This window comes from Pan troglodytes, chromosome 9, assembly GCF_028858775.2.
Source record: "Pan troglodytes isolate AG18354 chromosome 9, NHGRI_mPanTro3-v2.0_pri, whole genome shotgun sequence".
In the NCBI taxonomy this organism is placed as follows: Eukaryota; Metazoa; Chordata; class Mammalia; order Primates; family Hominidae; genus Pan; species Pan troglodytes.
In genome coordinates, this window is record NC_072407.2 from 111,812,281 (window position 1) to 111,838,362 (window position 26,082).

The 26,082-nt window shown below is 38.2% G+C and overlaps 1 protein-coding gene across 1 annotated transcript in view; it reads right to left on the reverse strand.

Moving 5' to 3' along the window:
* The window catches only part of LOC134807377 (uncharacterized), a 348,735-nt gene that overhangs the window by 85,204 nt on the left and 237,449 nt on the right, over nt 1-26,082 (reverse strand). The window contains exon 4 of the mRNA XM_063784495.1: nt 4,397-4,471. Coding sequence (XP_063640565.1) covers nt 4,397-4,471 — 75 coding nt within the window. The remainder of the gene's footprint in view (nt 1-4,396; nt 4,472-26,082) is intronic.

Consider the following 26,082-nt stretch of genomic DNA (forward strand, 5'->3'; position numbering starts at 1 on the left):
ATATGTAACAATACACAGATAAGCTTATTGTTGTACATCATGTAAAGTTAATGAAATAATTATAATGAAGGATCTCACTGTGGCAACAGGCAGCTTAATCCTTGTAACTTTTGCAAAGAGAGAGACACTATCAGAGTGTGTGTGTACATGAAATACTATAAAATTTGTTCTGGCATCTAAAAGTAAAGGTTGATATTCATCTTCATACTCAGATATATATACTCATCTAGGTTTTCAATTTTTATTGTGTGTGTGTGCATCTGTGCACACATGTGTGGTTTTGCAGGCAGTAAGTAGATTCTATTTATGTTTTGTCTCCTTAAGAGATGGGAATTTCTTGATGGCAAAAATTCCAGCTTCATTCCTAATGTATTCCTCTCACCGCCATCATTTGTAGAGTGTTCAATACACCATTCACTCGTGCAGCCATTGCTACTGCTGGAGTTGAAGCCCAGGTCAGAGATGGGTATTCTGGTAGAGGTATGGAGGTAGGGAAGCCAATGTTGATACGTAGATAAATCAGCAGTTGACAACAAAGGGTTAGCATTTAGATCATTTTGCCTAGAGTAATGAGGAAGGACTAAATGAATTTAGATTTGAAGGCATACAGACAAAAAGACTAGGATTCCCCAGATCTAATAATTAAGGACTAATGTTTAAAGGTTGTCAAAAAAAAACTAATAAAATTAAACACGGCTTCTTGGATTTTTTTTCCTATAGGCTTCAGAAAAGTTTTGGAAGGTAAAATAAACTCTAAAATATATTTTTAGACTAGTTATCCAAGAAATAGTGCTATTTAGCCATTTGCTTAGTGTGACTTTTCCCAGAATATAAGAAATTGGGATAATTATTCCACAGGAACAGACAAAACCCTGGCAAGTTAAATTTTTCCTAAAAGGAAATATATCTTATGCTATCTCATACCGATACAAAGCTTTGTCCAGAGCTAAACAAAACTATTATAAGACTGTAGTAATCTGAGAATTTGAATCAGATCTAAATTATATTACAAATATTAACTATTAATCTGTGACTGAAAGGTTGGTGGATTTGATTCTCTGCTGCCTATATTTGCAGAGCAGCATCTATTCAGCCATTGGAACTAGAATAATTGCATTGAGGCAGTCATCGTTCAGAATTAAATCTTATCTTTTTAATTATCATACATTGAAAGTGGGGGAAAAATTGAACATGATTGGCACCTTATGCTATTTTAGTAGAATCAGACTCAATTATGGTATTTAGCAATATAATCTCAATCTCATGGGGTATGACCATACATGTTCTCCATGACTGATTCCTACACATACTTTATCTAGAAATGATTTTATTAACCCATTGACTCCAATACGGAGCAATAAACAGACACAAGTTGGTAGGATCTGGCTCTGTGCCCCGACCCAAATCGCACCTTGAATTACAATCCCCATATTCTCTACATGTCAAGGGTGGGACCAGGTGGAGGTAATTGAATCATGGGGGCAGTTTCCCCCATGCTGTTCTCATAATCAGTGAGTCTCATGAGATCTGATGGTTTTATACACATCTGGCATTTCTCCTGCTTGCACTCACTTGTTCTGCTGCCCTGTGAAAAAGGTGCCTGCTTCTCATTTGCTTTCCACCATGATGGTAAGTTTCCTGAGGCCTCTCCAGCAATGTGGAACTGTGAGTCAATTAAACGTCTTTCCTTAATAAATTACCCAACCTCAGGCAGTTCTTCATAGCAGTATGAGAATGAACTGATACAAAAGTCATCTAGGTTTAAAATGGGCCTCACATATTACTCCAGAGAAAATTTTTATAGTCAGGTAACTGAGCAGAAATGAAACTTCAGGTTCTACGTAGGCATTGGCTTCACACCTGACCCAGTGGTTTTCCCAGTATTGTAAAATCTGGAGGAGAAATACAACAGATATAATTAAATATGTCTATCTGTGAACACATATGTCTGTCAAAAAAGCCCTGGGAAAGTTTTCCAAAATCCTAGACCTTCTGAAGTTACTTTTTATACAATACTCAGATTTTATTCTTTTAACAAGAAAAAAAAGTCATTTTGTGTTAGTGACCTTGCTGTTAAATTTAAGTCAATTTTTCAAAAGTCACTGAAATGTCAGCAAATTAGTGTCTGTTCACAAATCTCTCTGACTTGTTCTAATTGATTTGACACCCCATAACACATAAGCACTGCATTGGCATTCTGCAAGGAGGTCATTCATAAAATTGAAAAATGGAAAGTGTCTAAACATTGATCATCATACTTCCCACGAGGAGCAATCTGCAAACAAGATCTTACTTCCTCTCACACAGGATAAGTGGAAAACTTGTAGGCTGCCATCTGCTCACAATTATATTGTAAATAATTAAATATTCAAGTAACCACAGCTTAAATAAAAATGCAAGAACATTTTGTGCTTTGTCAGAGAGGGCAAATAAGTTTCATCTTTATATATATATAAATGCCAATCAGACAACAATGGCAGATTCAAGTGTGTTGAAGAAGATTCTCAGGTCACATCTAGGCTCAACAGGAAAAAAATGCTTTGATGCAACGACTACAAAAGGGTCATATGTCAGAAATTTACCATCCCTGGGATAGAACCTCATGGGAGATGACAATGGCATGTGTTAAACAATTATGGGCAGTTTCCATGCCAGTTAAGCAAAACCAAGAGAGACACTATTGTCAGTTTTCCTAATATTCATTCAAGTGAAAGTTGATTATCAATATCAACATTGACTTTTAAGCTAGATTCAAATTTATCTGGGAATATGCAAACTTCCAATTTGCTGCTTAAGCAAGTAATTTTAAAAAATCATCATAATATTTGTATTATTTTGTACTTGGGATCTATGTGATATTTGCTTAGTCTATCAGTTATGTTTGATCTAAAAATTAAAATTTTGTCTCAAAAATTTCCTGTAAGATCTACAAGGCAGGAATATGTACTCATATAAGAGAAAAGGAACAGCTAGACAAGCTCCAAACGGAGAAATCACTATGTTTGTTTTTGCATTTCTAGCAAGACATAGAAGAAACCATCCTGAAGTTTATGAAATTAATATTATTTCTTAAGTCTTCTATTTCTTGAAAAAAATCCAAAGTATGACAGATCTGAATAGACAGCCTCAGACATAGTAATACTATTCTTAATAAATGTAAAAACCTTTCTTTTTTAAAAAGTGTGTAAGACAGGTTTCCATTGATGTATAAGAGTTATTTCTCATGACTCAGAACAATGTGTCTGAATTTTTTAGTTACTTCAAGAGACTTGTTGAAAGATTCCAGAAGGAGATATTTTGCTTCTCTTGTTCTGGATGTTGGGCTTCATTTTTTGTTAAACTACGTATTCTAGTTGATTCTCAAGTGCAGCTTCTCCTGTATGGTAAAGGTATCTATAGACTCATTAGATTGCCAGATACCCCATCAAAAATATACACTGTCTTTTTCTAAAAAGTTGAAGTTCCTGATCTCCTAATATAGTGTCCTATATCAGAAACATGCAAGCATTGCCATTCCTTTTCACTTTGCTTAGGAAATAGGTAAAGATGAATAAGATTTTGGGATGTTAACAATCTGTCATCAGCATTTGATTCTATGAACTCTACTAGAATCAAAATGTTCAGGATCCTGTTTACAATAGGAAAGTCATAATCAACCTAGGTGTCCCTCAACAGTTGATTGGATAAAGAAAATGTGGTATATATCACCATGGAATACTATGCAGCCATAAAAAATGAAGTTATGTCCTTTGCAGCAACAAGGACGGAGCCAGAGGCCATTATCCTGAACGAAATAACTCAGAAACAGAAAATCAAATACTACATGTCCTCACTTATAAGTGGAAGCTAAACAATGGGTGCATAAAAATGGAAACCATAGACACTGGGGACTCCAATGGGGGAAGGTTGGGAGCAGGTGAGAATTGAAAAAATTATCTAATGGGTACAATGGTCACTATTTGGATGATGGGTACACTAGAAGCCCAAATCTCACATTATGCAATATATCCATGTAATAAACCTGCATGCGTACCCCAAATTTAAAATAAAGATTAAAAATAATTTTTTTAAAAAACGTGCAGGATTTCCTAATTTATCATATTACCATTCTTATGAATCAGAGCCATTACTTACTCTTTTTTTCTAGTTTTGTTGAAATTTTAAATAATATGGCATATAACACAGATGATTAGGAAGATAAGACCAGTTGTCTATGGCCAAAGGTCTCATAAGTTGCCATTTATCAACAGAGTTTGGTCATGTCAGATTTTGTTGGCTCACTGATGATGGGTCAATTACCATTTTTGCAACGTATATGTTTGTAACTTTTCAAAGTCTTTCTCCAAGTAAAATACATGTAATGTATTAGGAGTATACTTACTAATTTATAACTTACGGGAGGCTGAGGCAAGAGGAACACTTGAGTGCAGGAGTTGGAGACCAGCCTAGGTAGCATAGGGAGACTCCATCTCTACAAAAACAAATTTAAAAATTAGCCAGGAAAAGTGGCACACGCCTGTGGTCCCAGCTTCTCCAGAGGCTGAGATAGGAGGATTGCTTGGGCCAGAAGGTTGAGGCTGCAGTGAGCTATGACTGCAACACTGAACTCCAGCCTGGGCAACAGAACAAGATCTTGTCTCAATCAATTAATCAATCGATCAATCAATAAAAATTCAGCTCTTTATACCTTTACAGAGGATTTCTCCTTTAGATAACTAGTCCTATTTATTGTATATGAATATTGCTAACTTAATTTTCAAAGGATTGTTCACCTCCAAACATTTTAATAGCTCTGTGCATTTCTTAGATTAACTAGATATATACAATTTTGCCTTGGCAAACAAGAAGAAAAATATCCTTCTCTACACAGACAATATGTTCTTTTCTCCCAAAGCTACTCCTAATAAGATGAAAATAGCCAACAAATGAAGATTTTCTTTCAGGCAGCCAAAACGAATCCCAGGGTGCCCGTCCTTGCCAGAGACTTTAACCTTGAATTGACGGCTCTCCAACTCCTGTCAAAGGCCTGACTGACAGATAGAAGATCCCACAAGCAAGCGTCATTGCACCGTTGCACCGAACAGCGCATTCTTGCCCCAAAGGCAAAGCTGTGTTGGCTACAACAGGGAGCTCAAGGCTCACTGGTTCAGCTGTGAAATTAAGTTGAAGTAAAGATGACACACATTTCTCTCCTAGGATTCTGACACCAAAACAGCCCTGGAAGCTATTGGGGAAGTGCAGAGGAAAGGGGAAATTTGAGCCCACCTCATGTCCATGCAATGATTTTCCTACACAGGGGTATGTTAACCTTAGATGTATAAGATATAGATGATCACTCCCAAAATAAAAATACCTGGTTGAGTGTCCCTTTTGGCATATCCATTTGAAAATAAGCCACCTGAGGCCCAGAGAGGCTGTGATTTACCCAATGTACACCGCTAAAAAGATAGCAAAGGAAGGACCAGAACTAGATCACTAGAGCCTAGTCCATGCTTCAGTTGTCTTTCAAGAACATGGCAATTAAGCCAGAGATTCAAAATACCTTGATAATTATTCAAACAATTCTATTGAGCACCTGTGCAGGGCCAAGCCCCATGTGAGGCACCTCAGGAGATCAGATGAAGTATGAAACACTGTCTATTACTCCATGGAACTTATTGAGTATTTCACAAGAGATTGACACATGAAACGATCAGCAAATAGGACTCCTATCTTGCTACCATAACGTCCTTCCTAACTCATCCCATCCGTCGCCAGAGGTCTGCTGAGGTTACGTGGCGCCCCAGGTACACCCAGAGGTGGGGTGAAAAAGCACTCACAAACACTCCCTTGTTCTCCTTCCCTGGAGTGTCTTCAAAGTATTGTTTTATTTATGCTCTTGTGTGGACTGAATGCTAACTATACGTTCTATTTTCAATAACCTACTTGATCCTCACAGGAAACCTGTGAAATAGGCAGTACTCTATTGTCCCCATGTGGAAATGGAAAGTTTAAGTCTTTGGCTAGAAATTTTAATTAAATTGACATGGTCACACAGCCAGTAAGTAGCAGAGATAGGATTCAATTTTACTTTTTTCTGACTCCAAAGCCAACACCTTTCTTGCACACTGTCTTCCAAGCTGTTGTCTCATTTGATCCTTGATCCAGAGGAGGGAAAGGACCAATCACCTTCACTCTACTGTGAGGCAATGTCCTTCATCCTTGGTTCTGCTTCAGTCAAATCCAGTTTTCCTTCTATACCCCATGAACGCGGTAATAGCATTCATGCAGCCTCTGAAGTTGTACCAAGGGCTTTCATGTGTTTAGCTAGTTCGTGTACAACAGCAAAGTTTAAATGCTTTGTCATTTATATTAGCATGTATAGAGAAGCCATCTGCTATAGTCTTCTGACAATTCAAGTCTGAAGTAGCTGACTAGAGCAGTATGTCCCTGGATAATTTCTGAGAATTAATAGAATCTGACGTTCTTTGTGCAGTTAAAATGAGGGATCCTCATGAGACAGGTGATAGCCATAGGCCCACTTGTTAATACTATTGTGTGTGTATGTGTTGCGTGTGTGTGTGTGTGTGTGTGTGACTCCCAAAATGTACTCAGATGGAAAGTTAACACACTATTTTTGTGATTTTAGGCAGAATCGCACCTTCTTTAAGACTCACCCTCTGATAAACTGAGGGTAAAAATAATTCATGGGATTATTATGAGACTGAAATGAGCTAATTTATGCAAACATCTCCCAAAAGGTGTCTTGTAAATAAAAGGCATTCACAGAACATTTATTCATTTTTTTCTATAACTATTAAGCACCTATGTCTACAGTGTGCCAGACTCCAAGGATATGAAGATGAAGAAGGCACACGAGCTAGAGGGATGAATGGCTGGCAAGTTAATGTGGGCTCTTTATTAAGAGGAATTCCATGCTAAGGAAGACCTTGTTTAAGACTCGTATCCACAGAATGTTTTCAGCTATCATTTTACTCTTCATTATTGAGAACACACCTTTGCACATTTATGTAGTTTTAGAAAATCTTGTTTCTAATTTATTCTGTTTTAATTCCCTTTGTAACTTCTTGCCTTTCAACTTTAATTTTTATTTTATGTTATGACCTATTTTATGTTTCTTTTTCTTCTTACTTTAACTGGTTTTAATGTTTTACTCCATACTTTTAAACCTGATTAAAGTTATTTTAAAATATTTTCCTTATTTCTATAGCATTTATCATTTAAAATTCTATGTTTCTTTAGTATTTTACATTTTGAATGTGTATCTTGGCCGGGCACGGTGGCTCACAACTGTAATCCCAGCACTTTGGGAAGCTGAGGAGGGCAGATCACCTGAGGTCAGGAGTTCGAGACCAGCCCAACCAAAATGGTGAAACCCCGTCTCTACTAAAAATACAAAAATTTTGCCAGGTGTGGTGGCAGGTGCCTGTAATCCCAGCTACTCGGGAGGTTGAGGCAGAAGAATCACTTAAACCCAGGAGGCAGAGGCTGCAATGAGCTGAGATCGCATTATTGCACTCCAGCCTGGGAGACAAAAGGAAACTCCATCTCAAAACAACAACAACAAAAAAGAATGCATATCTTAATATCTTTTTTATGATTTCATTTAAAATTTTTCTTTTCTTAAGGTACAATTACATTGGGTATCATGATTTGCTTTCCCAATAACTGGTAGGAATGGTAGCGGTAGTAGAAGAAGCCCACAATAGAGAGAAGAGTAGTTGGGGCTGGGCGCAGGAGCTTACGCCTATAATCTCAACAGTTTGGGAGGCAGAGGCTGGCAGATCACCTGAGATCAGGAGTTCGAGACCAGCCTAGCCAACATGGCGAAACCCTGTCTCTACTGAAAATACAAAAATTAGCTGGGCATGGTGGCGGGTGCCTGTAATCCCAGCCACTCGAAAGGCTGAGGCAGGAGAATCACTTGAACCCGGGAGGCAAAGGTTGCGGTGAACCAAGATCATGCCACTGCACTCCAGCCTGGGTGACAGAGCGAGACTCAGTCTCAAAAAAAAAAAAAAAAAAAAAAAAAAGCCATTGAAAGCTTTTCTCCCACCAGCTCTCTCTTTAATAATAATAATAATAATAATAATAATAATAATAATAAACTTTTCCAACCTCCCCTTCAGTAGAGGTTCTGGCAAGCTAACAGACTTTCCTGGGAATAGCACTGCGGTGGGCAAGTCAGTATCACAGAGAGCTGGTGAGGGAGGGAGCTGGGAGAAATTCTGGCCTCTGTGATCCAAAACTCTGCCCCCTCTCTCACCCCTACTGCCTGCTTAGCCCTTTTAAATGACTGATAATCAAACATATTCTATTAGTAAGTCAGTCATCCTTACCTAAAGGTAAATTTTGTAAATATTGTAACCAGAAAGGTTACCACTCTGAGTCTCTAGTAGTGGGAACATTCTCAAGCTTTTTATTTTTTATCCTATGATAGGAAATTAGTAATGGCTCCTTTGTCATGTTTCTCAGCCAACATTAATATTGCACAAAATTTAGCGCCCTCATAATACACTTGTTCACATGCTGAGGCAGATACAGGCTCTTTCTGGCTGAAACCTTGGCATTGGTGGCAGGTATTTCCTTGCCTACTTCCCTTAGCTTATAGAGTAACCAGCTCAGGACTAGATTAGGCTTCTTAATATTCATAACTATCAATAAATGCCAACCCAAACTCTCAAGTGATCATTGAAATATTATTAACTGGTAATAGTGAGGGTTTTTAAATTACTATTTTGCTTGCAAGTGACAGAAACCCAATCTGAACTAAGGAAAAGGGGGATTTACAGAAAAATTTTATGACATATTGTATTTTTTCAGAAATGGCCACAGTGATATATTTCTTCACTCCCACATGCTTATCTCATGACTGACATCTGTCTTGCCATGGGGTGGGGAGTATATGTTCTATCCCCTTGAATCCAAACTAGAGTTTATGATTGTTCCAACCAATGGAGCATGACAGAAGTGATACTATTGAACCTCCAAGACTAGGTTAAAGAAAAAGATACAACTTCCATTTTACACACTGTTTATCTCTCGGTACACTGCCATTGGAACCAAGCCATCATGTAGGGTAAATAAGTCATTTCAGTTTGCCAGAGACTCCTCCAGTTTTAGCACTAAATGTCCAATGTCCTGGGAAACCCCTCAGTGCCAAGCAAACCACTGATGTTTTGTCACCCTACACCACCATGTTGTGAGGAAGCCCAGGTCACATGGAAAGGCTGCGTGAGTTGCTCCAACCAACCACCCTAGCTAACTAAGGTCTCAGCCAGCTGCCAGCATCAGTCCACAGACATGTGAGTGAATTAGATATAGACAATTCCAGTGTCCAGACTTTGAAACTTCCAGCATAGGTGCCAAACATCATGGAGCAGAGATAAGCCATTACCACTACTCCATGTCTGAATTCCTGACCCACAGAAATCAGAGATAATAAATTAATACAGTTTTTTGTAATTGTATATATTTAGGGAATACAATGTGATGTTTTGAAATATATATACATGATGGAATGATTAAATTAAGTCAATTAACATATCCATCATCTCACCTACTTATCATTGTTTTTGTGATGCAAACATTTAAAATCTCTTTGAAGTAAACAATTCATTATTATTAACTACAGTCACCATGCTGAGCAAGTTTTGGAGTAATTTGTTACACAGCAATTGCTAACTAGTACAGATACTGAAGTACAGAGTAAGAATGTAATTGGTTTGTTTGTTTGTTTGTTAGTTTGTTTGTTTAGAGACAAGAATTTCTGTCACCCAGGATGGAGTGTAGTGGTGTGATCATGGCTCACTGCATCCTTGAACTCCTCAGCTCAAAAGGATCACTTGAGGATCACTTGCCTCAGCCTCCCGAGTAGCTGAGGACTACAGGTACACACCATCATGACCAGCTGATTGGTCATAGGTCTCACTATGTTGCCCAGGCTGGTCTCGAACTCCTGGCCTCAAGCAATTCTCCCACCTCAGCCTCCCAAAGCATTGGGATTACAGGCATGGACCACCATGCCCAGCCTACTTCCTTTCTATTACTGATTATCAGTTCTTTCCAATGTACCATAAAACACTCTTATATTTTCTATCTGATGGCTTCAACCAGCAGGCTTGAATTTCTGGTTCCAAGGAACAGTTCTGATTGGCCTGGCTTGAGTCAAGACAGCAGTTTGGACCAATCAACACTAGCTATGGATGAGAGGAAGAAGCAGAAATAAAATAATATTGCAGGAAACCACTGTCCCTCAATAACCATGTGACAAGAAGGAGAGCAGAAAGGAGTTTCCAGAAAAGTACAGTCTGAATAGGTGCTACAATGCCTGAAATATAAATACCTAAACTTCATTATCTTAATTAAACATATATTATCAAACTTTACCAAAGGCTTAGTATTGAGAAAAACTATCATAGACAATTGTCTGAAGTATGTGCCAACCATTCATTTCTATCCATCAGGTTAAAAATAGAGATTCTTGGATCACATCCAAATTTATTATTTCAGACCTCTTGGTATTAGGTATGTGAATCTGCATTACAAAACAGATGTTTATGTTTTCATACAATTTGGTATTAGAAAAAAAATTATGTACTTAATAATTTTTGTGTTTTCAGCAAAACTTAGAATTATTTTTCTTCCTCCAAAAACTTTTTTGAAGATCTCTTATAAAATCAAATATTGGACAACCTGTGCAATAACACTTAACAACTCTGCTTTATAAATAATACCTTCCTACTCACTCTAGATAAGTAACGATTTATGCTCCATGTGCAGAAAAAAAAAGAGACACTTTCATTTGTTTTTTAACCTTCCTCCTTCTTAAAGGAGTGCAGGGAAACCTGGCTTTTAGAACATGGTGCATTTTATTTTAATACTTGCACAACTGAATTACAGCAATGTAGGGTTTTTCTGAAGATAACACAGCTGTAGCAGCAAATCAATAATATATAACCTGTCTTTGAAGATCTGCTGTAGATTTTTAACACTGGCATAAGGATCACAGGAGCTACAAATTTCTGCCTCTACATTTCTCCTGATATACCCCTCCCCTGTCCCAGCCCCACTGAATCAACACTCCACACAGTACTCACGGCAATCCTCTACGGTCCTAAGTCAGACCATGCTACCCCCTGCCTAAGACCTATAAACAGCCTCTCTTCAGCTTTCAGCTCACATTCAAATTATTTCCCATATTCTAATATCTCCTACCCCTTTTATTCTCCTGTCCTCTTTGCTGTTGCTCAAATATTACAACAGGTTTCTGCCTCAGGACATTTGCATCTGCTTTTTCCTCTACCAGGAACATGGTCCCTAGATATTTCTATGACTTACTTCCTCACTTTATTCAGGTCTCTGCTAGAATGATGCCTCATCAAAGGGGCCTTTTCTATTTAAAGTAGCATACACCTCCCAACCCTCCTGTTACCCTCTTTCCTATTACTTTATGTTTTCTTCATTATACTTCTCAGTATCCTAGTGCCTGGCACGTGGAAGGTACTTATTTAAAAGTTCTTGAATGATTAGATAGATAAATGAATGCATGAATCAATAAGTTAATGGTTAGTTTGCTTAGTTCTACAGAATTCTTAGAACTTTATCATTTTGAAGCACCTAATATGCACTCTGAATGACAAAACAGTCTCCTTCAGGAGCAGAGGTTGATGTTATCAAGCTTAGTTTCCATATAGTCTTGAAAAGTGTGATTGATGTAATATGTGAGATTTTATAGTATTTCTGCAAATCAAATATTTTAGACTTGTTTTTCTCTAATGAAGTGTGGTACACTCCCATAAAGAAGGAACTGTATGGAAGACTTGGGCTTTGAAATGGTTGGAATTACTTCACATCTGCAATAGATTATGAGGCAAACATGTTCGTTTTCAAAACTGTAAGATGAAGGTGAATTATGCAGCGCAGCTGTTCAGTCTGTGTCACTTACATATTGGAGTCCGCCTGGTCATTAAGACAAATTTTACTGTTCTAAAGTTCCCAGCGTGTGCATATGCTTTGTTAATAATGCATCTGGCATTAGCACTTGTGATGATTACTGGGAAAGGTTGCAACATCTTCCAAGAAGGACCTGGAGTTTATATCTCAGGGTGATATTTCTAACTTAATACTTACTGCCTAAAAACAGTTCTTAGATTTTCAAGGGCAGAGAGCTAATTCACTTTGCTATGCCCTGGTTCCCAATGGATGGCTAAATAGGGTGAAGCTCTGACATTTGCACACTTTGAATATTTCTTGATATGGTATAAATCTAATTAGGCTACAGCAGCTAATGGAAAGACAGGTGGTGCTAATGGTAACTTGTACAGCACATTGCGTTCAAGGCTACCCTTAACAAAAAACAAAAATTTTGCAAACCGTCACTAAAAAATAGGGGCACATAAGCTATTGAGTCAATGTCGTTGTAACTGACTTCTCAAAAGAGACTATTGACCCTTATTTCAGTTCAGTGACTCCAGCATTGTGAATATCATGCCTAAGGTCTACAAGTTCAGGTTCGATTATAATCCAGTCGTCGTTGGCAAAACACAAGCCAATGGCTTGGTGCTGGTTGACAGATGAGATCATAGCGCATTATGACTGATGTGTAGTGTCAGAGAAAAATCCAGGACAGCAAAACTTTAGTGCGCTCTGACAGGTCAGTAATGATGAAGATGTTATCACAGTTACAACAACTATGTGCTGCTTCTTAAATGAGATGTGTTTGATATGCCCGGCTAGCTTGGTTGGTAGAGCATGAGAGTCTTAAATGAGATGGACTTGATGGCTGTTATTGCCAAACTGCAGAAGAACAGCTAGCTGAATCGGAGTGACTCACAGGGCGTTTTGAACAATACATTCTCTAAGGTTCCACCCTAGAGATTCAAACTGAGTAGATCCAGATTAGAACCCAGATGTATATATTCTTATAATGCTTTCTAGGTGATCTGAGGCCTGTGCAGTTTTGATTTTTAAATTCATATATATATATGAATTTTATATGAATTTTATATATATTTAAATATATATATATATGAATTTATAAAATTGAATTCATTAGCCATTCATTGGGAACCAGGGCCTAACAAAGTGAATTAGCTCTCTGCCCTTGAAAATCTAAGAACTGTTTTTAGGCAGTAAATATTAAGTTAGAAATATCGCCCTGATATTTATGTATCAATTCATATTATATATGAATTTAATTATATATGCTTAATGATTTAATTGAAATATATCCAACGTAAGATGAATTTTTTTTTTTTTTTTTTTGACACGGAGTCTCACTCTTTTGCCCAGGCTGGAGTGCGGTGGCGCATCTCCGCTCACTGCAAGCTCCGCTCCCAGGTTCAGGCCATTCTCCTGCCTCAGTCTCCTGAGTAGCTGGGACTACAGGCGCCCGCCACAGCGCCTGGCTAATTTTTTGTATTTTTTTTAGTAGAGATGGGGTTTCACCATGTTACCCACGATGGTCTCGATCTCCTGACCTCGTGATCCGCCCGCCTCGGCCTCCCAAAGTGCTGGGATTACACGCGTGAGCCACTGCGCCGAAATTTTTAATTTTACTACAACCTATAACAAAACTCAACAACAGTATTTATGGGGTTATATTAATATAAAACTTCTTTGATTTTTTTTTGAGATGGGGTCTCACTCTGTCACAGAAGCTGGAGTACATTATTTGATATTTAATCCCAAATTATGACATGCTTAAATTAGAAGATTGGGAGTGGGGAGGAGAAGTATGTAGATATGGGAATGTGACCGGCAGGATGGGAAATAGAAAGCCAAAGGCTAAAACTGAAAAATTAAAAAGAAGAATAGAGGCTGAGTGTGGTGGCTTATGCCTGTAATCCCAGCACTCTGGGAGGTTGAGGCAGTTGGATCACGAGGTCAGGAGATCGAGACCATCCTGGCTAACACGGTGAAACCCTGTCTCTACTAAAAAATACAAAAAATTAGCCGGGCGTAGTTGCGGGCGCCTGTAGTCCCAGCTACGTGGGAGGCTGAGGCAGGAGAATGGCGTCAACCCAGGAGGCGGAGCTTGCAGTGAGCCAAGATCGTGCCACTGCACTCCAGCCTGAGCGACAGAGTGAGACTCGTCTCAAAAAAAAAGAAAGACAAAAGAACAATGGAAACACGCAAGTAGAAATACGGAGTTAAGTTCCAGAAGAAACAGTTGAAAACGTGAGTAATTGATTCTGGGAGACAAGCATCAGGAACCTGGAAGATACCAGCTGCTATTTTTTCATTGTAAACATTGGACCACTATCTGACTAATCAATGTACACATAACTGCTTGGTTAAGAAATAACAGTAGCCAGATTTACCCCTCTTTGAAACAATAAAAATAAGACGCAATATATGAAACAACAGGCAAGCCAGTGTACATCAGACAATGAAGGACAGTAATCCCTGAGAGATGGAAACAAATGAGGTAAACCCCAAAATTGCCCACACTTACTGCCTTGAAGGAGTTTACAGAGAGCAGAGTACAGAGGAGGCCCCATGCAGAATCCAGCAGAATCTTTGAGCCAAGGAGATGGAATCGAGAGCCTGAGAAGACCAGAGCTGGAGTTCTCAGAACAAAGTACTGGAGGTGAGAGCTGTACCAGACACTAACCCTAGGTATCTAGAGACGATCTCCTGTGAGCATTCTGCTGAATACTGATCAACATATGCATGTGAAAGAACTAGCTAAGGCTGAGGGAAGAGGCACCTGAAGAATTACAGAAAATAGCGTTCTCACCATTTCTATCTAACATTATACTGGAGACTCGAACTAGTGCAATAAGGCAAATAATAAAAGAGAGAGAGACAGAGAGAGAAAAGAAGGGAGGGAGGGAAGGAAGGAAAGAAAGAAAGGAAGAGAGAAAGAGAACAAGAGAAGAAGGAAGGAAGGAGGAATGGAAGAAAAAATGAGATGAGGGAAGGAATGAAGGAAAGAAAGAGAAAAAAGGAAGGAAGGAAGGGAAAGAGAGAGAAAGACAGAACAAGAGAAGAAGGAAGGAGGGGAGGAAGAAAGGAAGGAATGAGGGAAGAAAGGAAGGAATGTAGGAAGAAATGAAGGAAAGGGAGAAAAGAGAGAACAAGAGAGGGAAGGAAGGAAGGAGGGAAGGAAGGAAGGAGGGAAGGAAGGAAGGAGGGAAGGAAGGAAGGAGGAAAGGAAGGAAGGAAGGAGGGAAGGAAGGAAGGAGGGAAGGAAGGAAGGAAATAGGGAGGGAGGCAGGGAAGGAAGGAAAGGAGAGAGAGAGAACAAGAGAAGACGGAAAGAGGGAAAAAAGGAATGAGGGAAGGAATGAAGGAAAGACAGAGAGAGAAAGAGAACAAGAGAAGGAAGAAAGAAAGGAAGGGAGGGAAGGAAGGAAAGAGAGAAACAGAGAACAAGAGAAGAAGCAAGGAGGGAAGGAATGAAGGAAAGAGAGAGAGAATGAGAGAGGGAAGGGAGGGAGGGAGGGAGGGAGGGGAAGAGAAGGGAAGGGAGGGAGGGGAAGTAAAGAAGGAAGGGAGGGAAGGGAGGGAGGGAGGGAGGGAAGGAGAGAAGGAGGGAGGAGAAGGCATCCAAATTGGGAAGGAAAAAGTAACCCTGTCTTTATTCACAGACAACCTGATAACCTATGTAAAAAATCCAATACAATCTATAAATAAACCCCTAGAAGTAATGACAAATAATCAGAAATTGACATTTGTTAAAGGTACCATTTATAATAGCATAAAACATATGAAATTCTTGGGGATAATCTAACAAATGATATGACATAAACTGAAAAATGTAAGACATGACTGAGAAAAATTAAATAAATCCTAAATAAAGACATATGTTATACTGAGTTCATGGATCAGAAGACACAATTGTCAAATGCCAATTCTCCCCAAGTTGATCTATAATCCAGTGTAATCCTAATTAAAATTCTAGTAGACTTTTTGGTAGAACTTAAAAACTTGTTCAAAAACTCATATTGGAAAAGTAAAGGACCTAAATTAGTCAAAAAGTTTGGAAAAAGATTTTCAGAACTACAGCTAACACTGCTTTCTACACAGCTGCTTACAATAAAGCCACAGTAACCCAAACAGTGTGGCATTGGTGTATAGGCCAATGTAACACCATGGGGAACCCAGAAATAGACACAAACAGACATGGACAACTGATTTTCAACACACGTGGAAAGGTAATTCAATGGAGAAACGATAGTCTTTCCCTGGTACTGGAACAAAGATATTAGCACGCAAAATAAAAAGCTTTGATCCATAACATGTACCAGGCATAAATATTAACTCAAAATGGAGCACAGAACCTAAAAAATATAAATCTTCTGGAAGAAAACAGAAAAATTTCACGATCTTGGGTTAAGCAAATATTTATTTGAAACACCAACGAAATTATAATCAATTTAAAAAAACAATCCTTATATAAGAGACATCATCAAATCAAAAACTTCTGCTCTTGAAGAGAAACTGCTAAGTTAATGTGTAGAGAAGCCATAGGCTGTGAGAAAGTATTTGAAAATCATATGTCTAATAAGATAATTGTACCAGAATGTGTACTGTCAAAAATCAATAATAGTAAAATAAACCAGCCAATAAAAATGGCCAAAATATTTGAATAGATATTTTCACCAAAGAAGATATATAAATGACAAAAAGCACATGAAAATATGCTATCATTAGTCATTACAAAAATGCAAATTAAAACTAACATGAGCTATCACCACACACATATTAGAATGAATAAACTTAGAGACTGGCCATACCAAGTGTTGGCAAGGTTCCAGAGAAAAGGGAACTCTCATATGCTGCTAGTAGGAATGTAAAATTGAATATCCACTTCAGAAAAGAGTTTGGCCATTTTTTACAAAGTTAAACCTACAGCTATAACAAACGTACCACAATCTAGGTAGCTTATAAACAATAAAAATTTGTTTCTCCCAATTCTGAAGGTTAAGTCAAAGATCAAGGAAGACTCGGTGTCTGGTGAGGGTTTGGTTTCTGGCTCATAGACTGTGACTTCTTGCCATGTCTTCACCCAGTGGAAAGGGTAGAGAGGTCTGGGGCCTCTTTTATAAGGCCCCCCTTTCACGAGGGCTCTGCCCCAATGTCTTAATCCCACTTCCCAAGGGCCCTGTCTCCTAATACAATCACCTTGGGCTTGAGGATTTCAACATACGAATTGCAGGAAAGGGAGGGACATGTACATTCAGACCATAGCACCTACTATAGGATTCACCTATTCCACTCCTAGAAATAAAAGCATATTCCCACACAATGACTTATACATGAATATTCATAGCAGCTTTATTTGTAATAATTAAAAACTGGAAACAACCCAAATGTCCATTAAGAGACTAATGAAGAAACTGCTACATTCATACAATGGAAAATTACCTAGCAATAAAAAGGAATGCACTCTTGATATGTTCAACAGCATGGGTGAAACTCAAAATAATTATGCTGAATGAAAGAAGTTAGAGGAAAAAGAGTACATACTGTATGATTTCATTTATATACAATTCCCAAAATGCAAACTAATGTATGGTGACAGAAAGCAGATCAGTAGTTGCCTGGGAACTGGGGAAGAGAGGAGGGGTATGGTGGTTAATTTTTTGTGTCAACTTCGCTGGACAACAGGATGCCAGACATTTAGCCAAACATTATTCTGGGTGTGTCTGTGAGGGTGTTTCTGGATGAGGTGAACATTTGATCAGTAGGCTGAGTAAAGTGGATTGCCCTAATGTGGGTGGGTCTCATCCAGTCAATTGAAGACTTGAATAGAGCAAAAGGCTGAGTAAGAGGGTACTTCTGCCTGACTACCTGAAGTGAGAAATCTGTCTTTTCTTGCCTTTGCACTTGAGCTGAAAAATTGGCTTTTCCTAGGTCCCTAGCCGGCCAGCCTTCAAATCAGAAGTTACAACATTGGCTTTGGATGTCCTCACGCCTTTGGATGTGGACTGTAACTACACCATTGAATCTCCTGGGTGTCCAGCTGGAAAGATGGAGATTTGGGGACTTCCCAGCCTCCATAATCATATAATCTTGTGAGCTAATTTTGTGTGTGTGTGTGTGTGTGTGTGTGTGTGTATCCTAATAGTTCTCCTTCTCTGGAGAACCCTACTGCAAGGATAAAGGAAGGAATTATAAAGGAGTACAAACAAACTTTTGGAAGTCAAGAATGTGTTTACTTTCTTGATTGTAGTGATGGTCTCAAGGGCATTCATGTATGTCAAACATCAAATTGTACATTTTAAATATGTGAAGTTTATTGTAGGTCAATTATACTTCATGATACCTCAATCAAGTTGTGAATTTTATATATATATTATTTTATATATTTTATATATATATATATAAAATTCATGGTGAAGAACAAATCAACCTCTGAAAATGAGGTAACAAGCTTACATGTACAGCGCTATGGGAACCCAGAGGAGACAAGATTGATTCTGACTGGATATCAAGAATGTCTCACAGAGAAGATGAAGCTGCAGTGTGTGTACCTCTAATCCCAGCAATCTATATCCCAAGAGCCGAATATCTTTTGCATTTTCTTTCCTCTTGCTTTTATCTTAATCCCTTTCAGTAGAACAAGTTGTTTCACATTTGGGCACTAAAATTATATGGCGACTCTGCAGTTAGATAACCAGCATCTGACAAGTTAGATGACCTTTCACTTTCTAGCTCTGTGAATAGGCATGGGACCAACATCTTTCAACAATAAATTTCCTAATTATGAACTCAGTATGATAGTGGCACCTATTTCCTATGTCTTATATAATGATTCAATGAGAGAATGCATGTAAAGGAGTTAGCACAGTATTCAAAACATGGCATTAACTTGATAACATTAACTGCTTTTATTCACTTCTTGCTTTCTGCCAATCATCAGCCCAGATCGACTTTATCATTGCCATTAGAATGACCTTCTATCTTTCTAAGTCATCATTTACTTTCTTGTTAATTACTCCCAATCACTTATTTTCTCACTCTTGCATTTGCAGTGAGAATTGGTTAAAACCACCTGAATTATTCGGTATTTGGCAAACACATACAATTTGGAATCCTAATCTGGCTTTAAAATAAAAAATTGCCATGAGTAATTTAGTGCTGAACTCAACACTAGCCCGCACTTGAATAGATAAATGTAAAATTACCCTTGGCGGTTCTTATAAAGACATATGTAAATACATGGTTGGGCATAGCACAGTTATTGAATATTTAAATCAATTTGCCCATTACTAATGAATGACTGGCCAGAATCAATTACATCCTAAAAATCAATAAACTAAGAATATCCCACTAGAAATTCTGAAATAGACAAGAGATTTTTTTCCTTACTTGTTATGGTATACCATCAGGAAATCATTAAAGGATTTATTAATACCAAATCTGAAAACTATCAAGGCTAGGAAGAGAGCAGCACATTCCAGCGCGCTTAGCCTTGGGCCCCTGCCCAGCTGGGGACATCAAACCCTGCAGAACTGTGAAGCTGACAAAGTATAATTTAGGGGCTACCAGCCCCTTTTTTGATACACTTTCCTCATCTCTGTAGTTATTTCTCATCCCTTCCTTCATTCTCCTGAGCTCAGGGGCTTATAAGCTATTAACTTTTTCTCAGGGAAAAAATATGATACTAGCCACTTAAATTTTAGTGTGAACAAGGCTTAATGTCTAATCTCTCCTAAGGGAATTTGCATCTTAACAAGAAATTTTTTAAATGGGAAATTTCAGAAAAGAACTTGTTGGCCAGAAGATCATCTGGGGAGAGACATGGGGACTCTTTTTCCTTTCCCCAGATCACATTACTTATTCCATAATTTACACTTGCAAGAGTGTCGCTGTTTCTGAGTTTTAAGTCAAGCTTAAAATTGCCTGTTTTCACAGGGTAGTTTTCCTGTAAAATAATGATTTCTTCTTGTATCAAAGGCTAATGATTGAAAAAGTCTCAAAAAAAGATGAAAAAAAAGTCTCATGAGGCTTTTTAAAAAACAGATGCACACAAATTACAGGAAAAAAACATTATTTACATTAAATAAATAAACATTAAATAGACAACTATTAAATAAACAAGTAAATGCTCAATAAACAACTTGGTTTTCTAAGGTGAATATCAAAGCTTTATTGTAAGCTGTTTAAAATAGAGCAAAATATCACCAGAAGTGAATTGAAAATACATAGATATTGTGCCACAAAGTCCCACTGAATTTTATATCGTCTATTAAGACTGGTTGCCCAAAGCAGTTTAAGTACAGTAGAATTACTCATCTCAAGTGTCTAGGGGCCTAGTATGTGTTAGATATTTCTCTAGATAATGGAATCGTCAAATGGACATTGAGTCCCTGCCTCCAAAAATCTCACTGTCTGGAGATGATTGAGGCCATGTGAATTACGATAAGACGCATGGTAAATTCTCAGAGAAAGGAAAGCACAGGGTATGATGAGAACACAAAGTAAAACTCCCGGGTTCTGATCAGAGAAGCAGGACTGGGGGTAGATTGCTTTTAAAAGGAGGACATAAAGATAGGAGAGCTTAGGCCTGAGCAAGAGAGATTTGCAAATACCATTAACAAAATATCCAAACCAAGTACAAGGTCTAAGGTGTCCACTGAAAATGAGGTAGGGCAGACACCTGGCTGAGGTCCAAGTGGATTAGAAGAACTTAGGGGGATTCAGCAATAGGGGTCCCAGACTCAGTCTCAGGGAAATTTAGATATGGGAAGATGAAGCTTCTCATTCCCTTGGCCAAGAGCATTCCTCCCGCAAAACTGGACAACGCTGCCTTCTTCTCACTGGTCAAACATGAAGTAGCACGACCCCATGTCACTTATAACTTGTCATGTTTTGTTTCCTTTGCAGCATTTATCAATAAGAGATTATCTCATTTTTTATTGATGTGCTCCTTTATTTTCTGTTTCTCCCCACTAGAATGTAGTTTTGCGAAGGTCTGTTTCATAAAAGGCACCTGATAAACATGCATTGAATGGTTGTTGGATAGAGTTCTAAGGCCCAGGGACAAGGCAGGAAGGTGCCGGTGAACTGGAAACACAGCAGGTTGGTAGAGGACTGCGGGATAAAGCAGACTTTAAGGTCACTGAAAATTGAATAACGGGTTCAAATAGTCAAAGCAATGGTCATTTTTAAACATTTGTATTCAGATCTTCCTTATGTGAAGCTGAATTCTTTTAAATGTTTGTGTAAATTTACTTTAGATCTTGAGGTGGCTTATTTAATCAATGATGGATCTGTCCTAAGATATCAGCCCACTAAAATAAAATTGGTCAGAAATCAGCGTATTTCCTAGTACTGTCCTATGCCATTGGTCTGAGATACTGCCATATGCAATGTATCTGATGACTTTGTGTACCTCCCTCCAATGTACACATTTTAAAAGTCACATTTGCTCTTTGATTCAATGAACTCCTCTGGAGAAATAAAAATTTTGTTGTATTAGCTGTCCTTTCTGATAACCTCAAGACAAAGCTTGTGTTCTCACGATGTCTGGGATAATTCTTCAGTCTAGAGAGTGACAGACTAGATTGAATTAGCTTTGGTTCTTTCATCACTAATTAGGTGGCAAAGCAGGCCTGCTGCAAGGCACACAGACATGGACTCTCTTTCCATAATTAGCCTAATAAAGGATTGCAGCCCTGGCAAGAGATGTCCTTGCATGATCTTGAGATCCAGAATTCTCACAGGACTGTGGGCTTCTCAAGGACAGGAAGGTTGCTTCATCCTCTTCCTATTCCAAGGGTCTAAGTCAGGGTAATGTCCATCACATGACAGGTGCCCAGCAAATACTTGTAGAACCTAATGCATTTCTATGAAGGGTGTTTCTAGAAGTATTACTATAATACACTCTGCCTTTAACCCTGTTTTATTTGCTATTTTTACCAGTATCTTAAATAAAGAGAGACATGCACATCCATTTTTAAAAGGACACAAGCTGTGAGAGAGATAACTAATGGGATGGCTGATGAAATCAAGCTTCAAAATTATCCCCACAGAGTAGAAAGATTAGCTCTAACTGTCAGGATAAAGTTTAATAATGACATGTGTATATTCTCTTACATAGGTGCAAACTATCAATTGCACAGTTGTCAGAAGAAGAAAACCTGATTAGCAGTAGTTGATGTAAAAAAAATCTGGATCTCACCCTTCTTCGTAAATTTAGTCAGTGTTAACTGTGTAAAACTTCAGCCGAGAAATAAAAAAATAAAGCAATGATAGGAGATTTTAATACAAATATAATGTATAGAATGTACAAAGCAAGGTAAATAATCTCACTACATTTTGTGGTCCTGGGACTACACTCGAAGGATTTATGTAGTTCCAGTTACAGAATTTTGCTCTTGTCACCCAGGCTGGAGTGCAGTGGTGCGATCTCGGCTCACTGCAACCTCCACCTCCCGAGTTCAAGTGATTCTCCTGCCTCAGCCTCCTGAGTAGCTGGGATTAAAGGCACCCACCACTACGCCCAGCTAATTTTTTGTATTTTTAGTAGAGACGGGGTTTCATCATGTTGGCCAGGCTGGTCTTGAACTCCTGACCTCAGGTGATCCACCCACCTTGGCCTCCCAAAGTGCAAGGCCAGTTGCTATATTTTAAGAGATAGTCCAACAAATGAAAACAGTACTTCTCCAGCTTTATCACTCATACAAACTATTTTGTTAGTACGTCTGGTTTGGGGCCTGGAAATCTGCATTTCTAACAAGCTCTCAGGTGATATTGATGTTTCTGGGGCACGGAGCACTTTTTTTAAATAGCAAGGCACTAGTGTCTATTTTGAGACAGGCCCACAGCTGGAAGACTTAGGAATCTGAAAATCACACGCCATGATGATGATGGAAAGAACTGGACTATTGAACACGAAGAAGGTTTTGCATGGTGGGGACATACTTTCAGTCCTTAAATTTTGAATAACTGTCATAATAAAGAACAGACTTGTGCATTCTGGTCACCAAAAGCAAACACAGAAGTGGAAGAAATTGCAAGATGTAGATTTTGGCTAAATATAACAAAGCACGTTCTAGCAGATGGAGCCACTCAGTGATAGAAAGTGCTGCCTCATAACCTTGGACATGCCTCTGCAATTGACAAGGCTGAGGAGGAACTGGTCAATTGCCAGTTAGGCATGCAAAGATGATTCCTATGTGGGCAAGAGAAAAGACTTGATACAATTTAAGATTCCTTTCAACTCTAAGATGCTGTGAATCTGCATCTTATTTATTATCTCTTTGATGTCTCCTTAATGGTTTTCCCTCAGCCTATTGTTTCAGGCCCATGAACTTCACTGCAGATTCCCTCTTCTGAGAAATTGGATGTGAAAGTGTTCTGCAAAATATATAGCACCATATAAAATACGAGCTTATATTGAGAATTTTATAGTACTCCATTAATTTTCTTTCATTTCTACATATCTGGTTGTCAATTTAACATGGAAGTTGCTTGGATCAAGGCAATATTCAGCAAACAAGTGATATTCAATTATGAATAAAAGGCATATTTCATACTAATGAGCATAGAGGAAATAGTTAGATACTTGGATATGTTAAAAAACAATTGTGGCATTTCCAACATTTCAAAATTTAAAATAAATTCTAACTCCTAGGACTCTTTTGTTATAATCCACTGTGAAATTTGAGCGATAAATTAATGGATATCTCAAGGTCATTTTCAAACCAAGGGTTGAAAAAAATGTAAGCACATCCTTTAAAATATCAATGTAACTTTTTCTTGTATTCTGTTGTGTCTGTAAATTGATTGCATAGCTTCAACATTTCCTAAGCTTTACATTTCAGGGCAATTTTTAGAGAATTGGCATCCTGAAACATGGTGAAGGCACTTCATTAGGCTTATTACAGGAACTGAATCGATGCCTTGGTGCCCCGAGGCAGGCCTGCTGCGCCATCTAATTAGTGATGGAAGAACCAAAGCTAATTCAATCTAGACTGTCGCTCCTGGGACTGACAGATTGCCCTGGACAGCTTGGGAGTACAAGCCCTCCCAGAGGATTACAGCACCAATACCAGCCCAAGAAGGGCACTGAGATGTCAAACCATTAAAGCTCCTCCAGTTATCCCCCAAAAGCAGTTTTAAATACAGCACATTTCATGGGAAGAATTGTCACACCCAGGAGATTTCAAAAAAAAATAAACGATGGGAAGAGCTTATTTACAATAACCTGCCACTTTATCCTGACATGAAGTGTCAACTAGACACTGTTCTTCTGGATTTTGGATTCAAAAAATGGCAAAGGAGACCCCATTGCCTCACCAGAAAACAATGCTGTATGTGGATGGATTTATATGATAATACAGTAGAGAAAAAACAAACTTCTTTCACATTCAGAAACTGATTTGCCTTTATAACCACATAGACAGAAGGGTATCTAAGGTAGATAATCCCATTTCATTGATGAAGACACTGAATTTCAAAGAATCTAAGTGGCTTCCTCAATGTTACAAAGATGCTAAATCATAGAGCTAGGACTCCTTTTAACTCATAATTTTCTTTTCATTTTGGAAAAAAACAATTAAATGTCATATTTTCTGTGAGAACTAAAATATGCCATTAGATTATACCTGTATATTGCTACAGTAGAGATATGTTTAAATAGTTCTACTATTAATGTTTTTAATGGAGTTTTTTGTTTCCCCCTGTAAAACATAATTCTCTCAGAAAATATTCTTTATAAATATGTATGTTTACTCAGTTTCTACTGTGTATAATGCACTTTACAAAGTCCCTTACATGCACTATTATTTATTCCTCACTAAAGCCCCATGAAATAGGCATAAACAGGTTCGTTTTTTTAAATGAAAAAATAATTAGGAAAGATTAACCTGCCATGGCTCTCACAGCTGGCAAATGGCAAACGTGGTTCCTCCGTCACACCGTGCCCCGCCTTTCAGTACTATGGAATCATTGACTAATTTATTGATCAATATTTGTTGAATACATGTATCTCAGAGTAGAATTGGAGCTCAAAATGTAGTTGATGATAATTTTGAATTAATTAACTTTTAGCATCTTAAAATCATTTTCACATTCAGCTTGAAATTTGTATCTTGCTGGACATCACCAATTTTGTTGTTGTTGTTGTTAAAAGTATCTACTTGAGGTACAGTAAGTGATGAGTTAACATATGCTTTTCTGTGGAAAGAAAGCCTTTGAGATTCTGAACTCAAAGATGAGAAGGGTGCCAGGGAGTAAAACCCACTGGGTTTAAATTTGCATTTTCTCCATACCTTATGCCTAGCACAGAAAGCCCACAATGAGGTATGAAGGATGGGAATAGAAAAGAAAGTGGTGAGACAAATACATTTTTCATTTAGGTCTGCAGAAATCACACACCAAAAGGAGCTCAGTGGTCTTGGGCAAGAGACAATTTATCCAAGCCTCAATCCCCTGACCTGTTTAAAAAAAAAAAAGAAAGAAAATCACTCTCAGCTGTTTCTTTCTCTTGGGATTGCAGTGAGGAGTAAATAAAATAATGTCTATAAAAGCATTTCTAAACTGATAGGTATTACAAACAGAAGACATTACATACTAATATAAGGTATTGACATTTGCATTTTTGTTAAGTATTTTCACTGACTTGGCTTTAAATCATTTCCTTAACTGGCCTATTACTTTTGGGTGCTGGTCCCACTCAGCTTTTTTTGCTGAAATGAGGAGTGTGTGTGATGATTAATTTTATGCATCAACTCAACTGGGCTAAGGGAGTGTTGGCTAAACAATATTTATGGGTGTGTCTGTGAAGATATTTCTGGAAGAGATGAGCATTTGAATAGGCAGACTGAGTAAAGATCACTCTCACCAATGTTAATGGGCATCATCCAATCCACTGAAGTCCTGAATAGAACCAAAAGGTGAATAAAGGATGAATTTATTTTCTCTGAAACATGAAAGCTCCTGGTTCCCAGGCCTGTGAACCTGAGACTTACACCAGCAGCCTGGCCTGGTTCCCAGGCATTTGAACTCCACCTGAATTACATCACCAGCTTTCATGGTGGTCCAGCTTGCAGACAGCAGATCGTGGGACTTCTCAGCTTCCATAATTGTATGAGTCCATTTCTACAATAAAGCTCCTCTAAT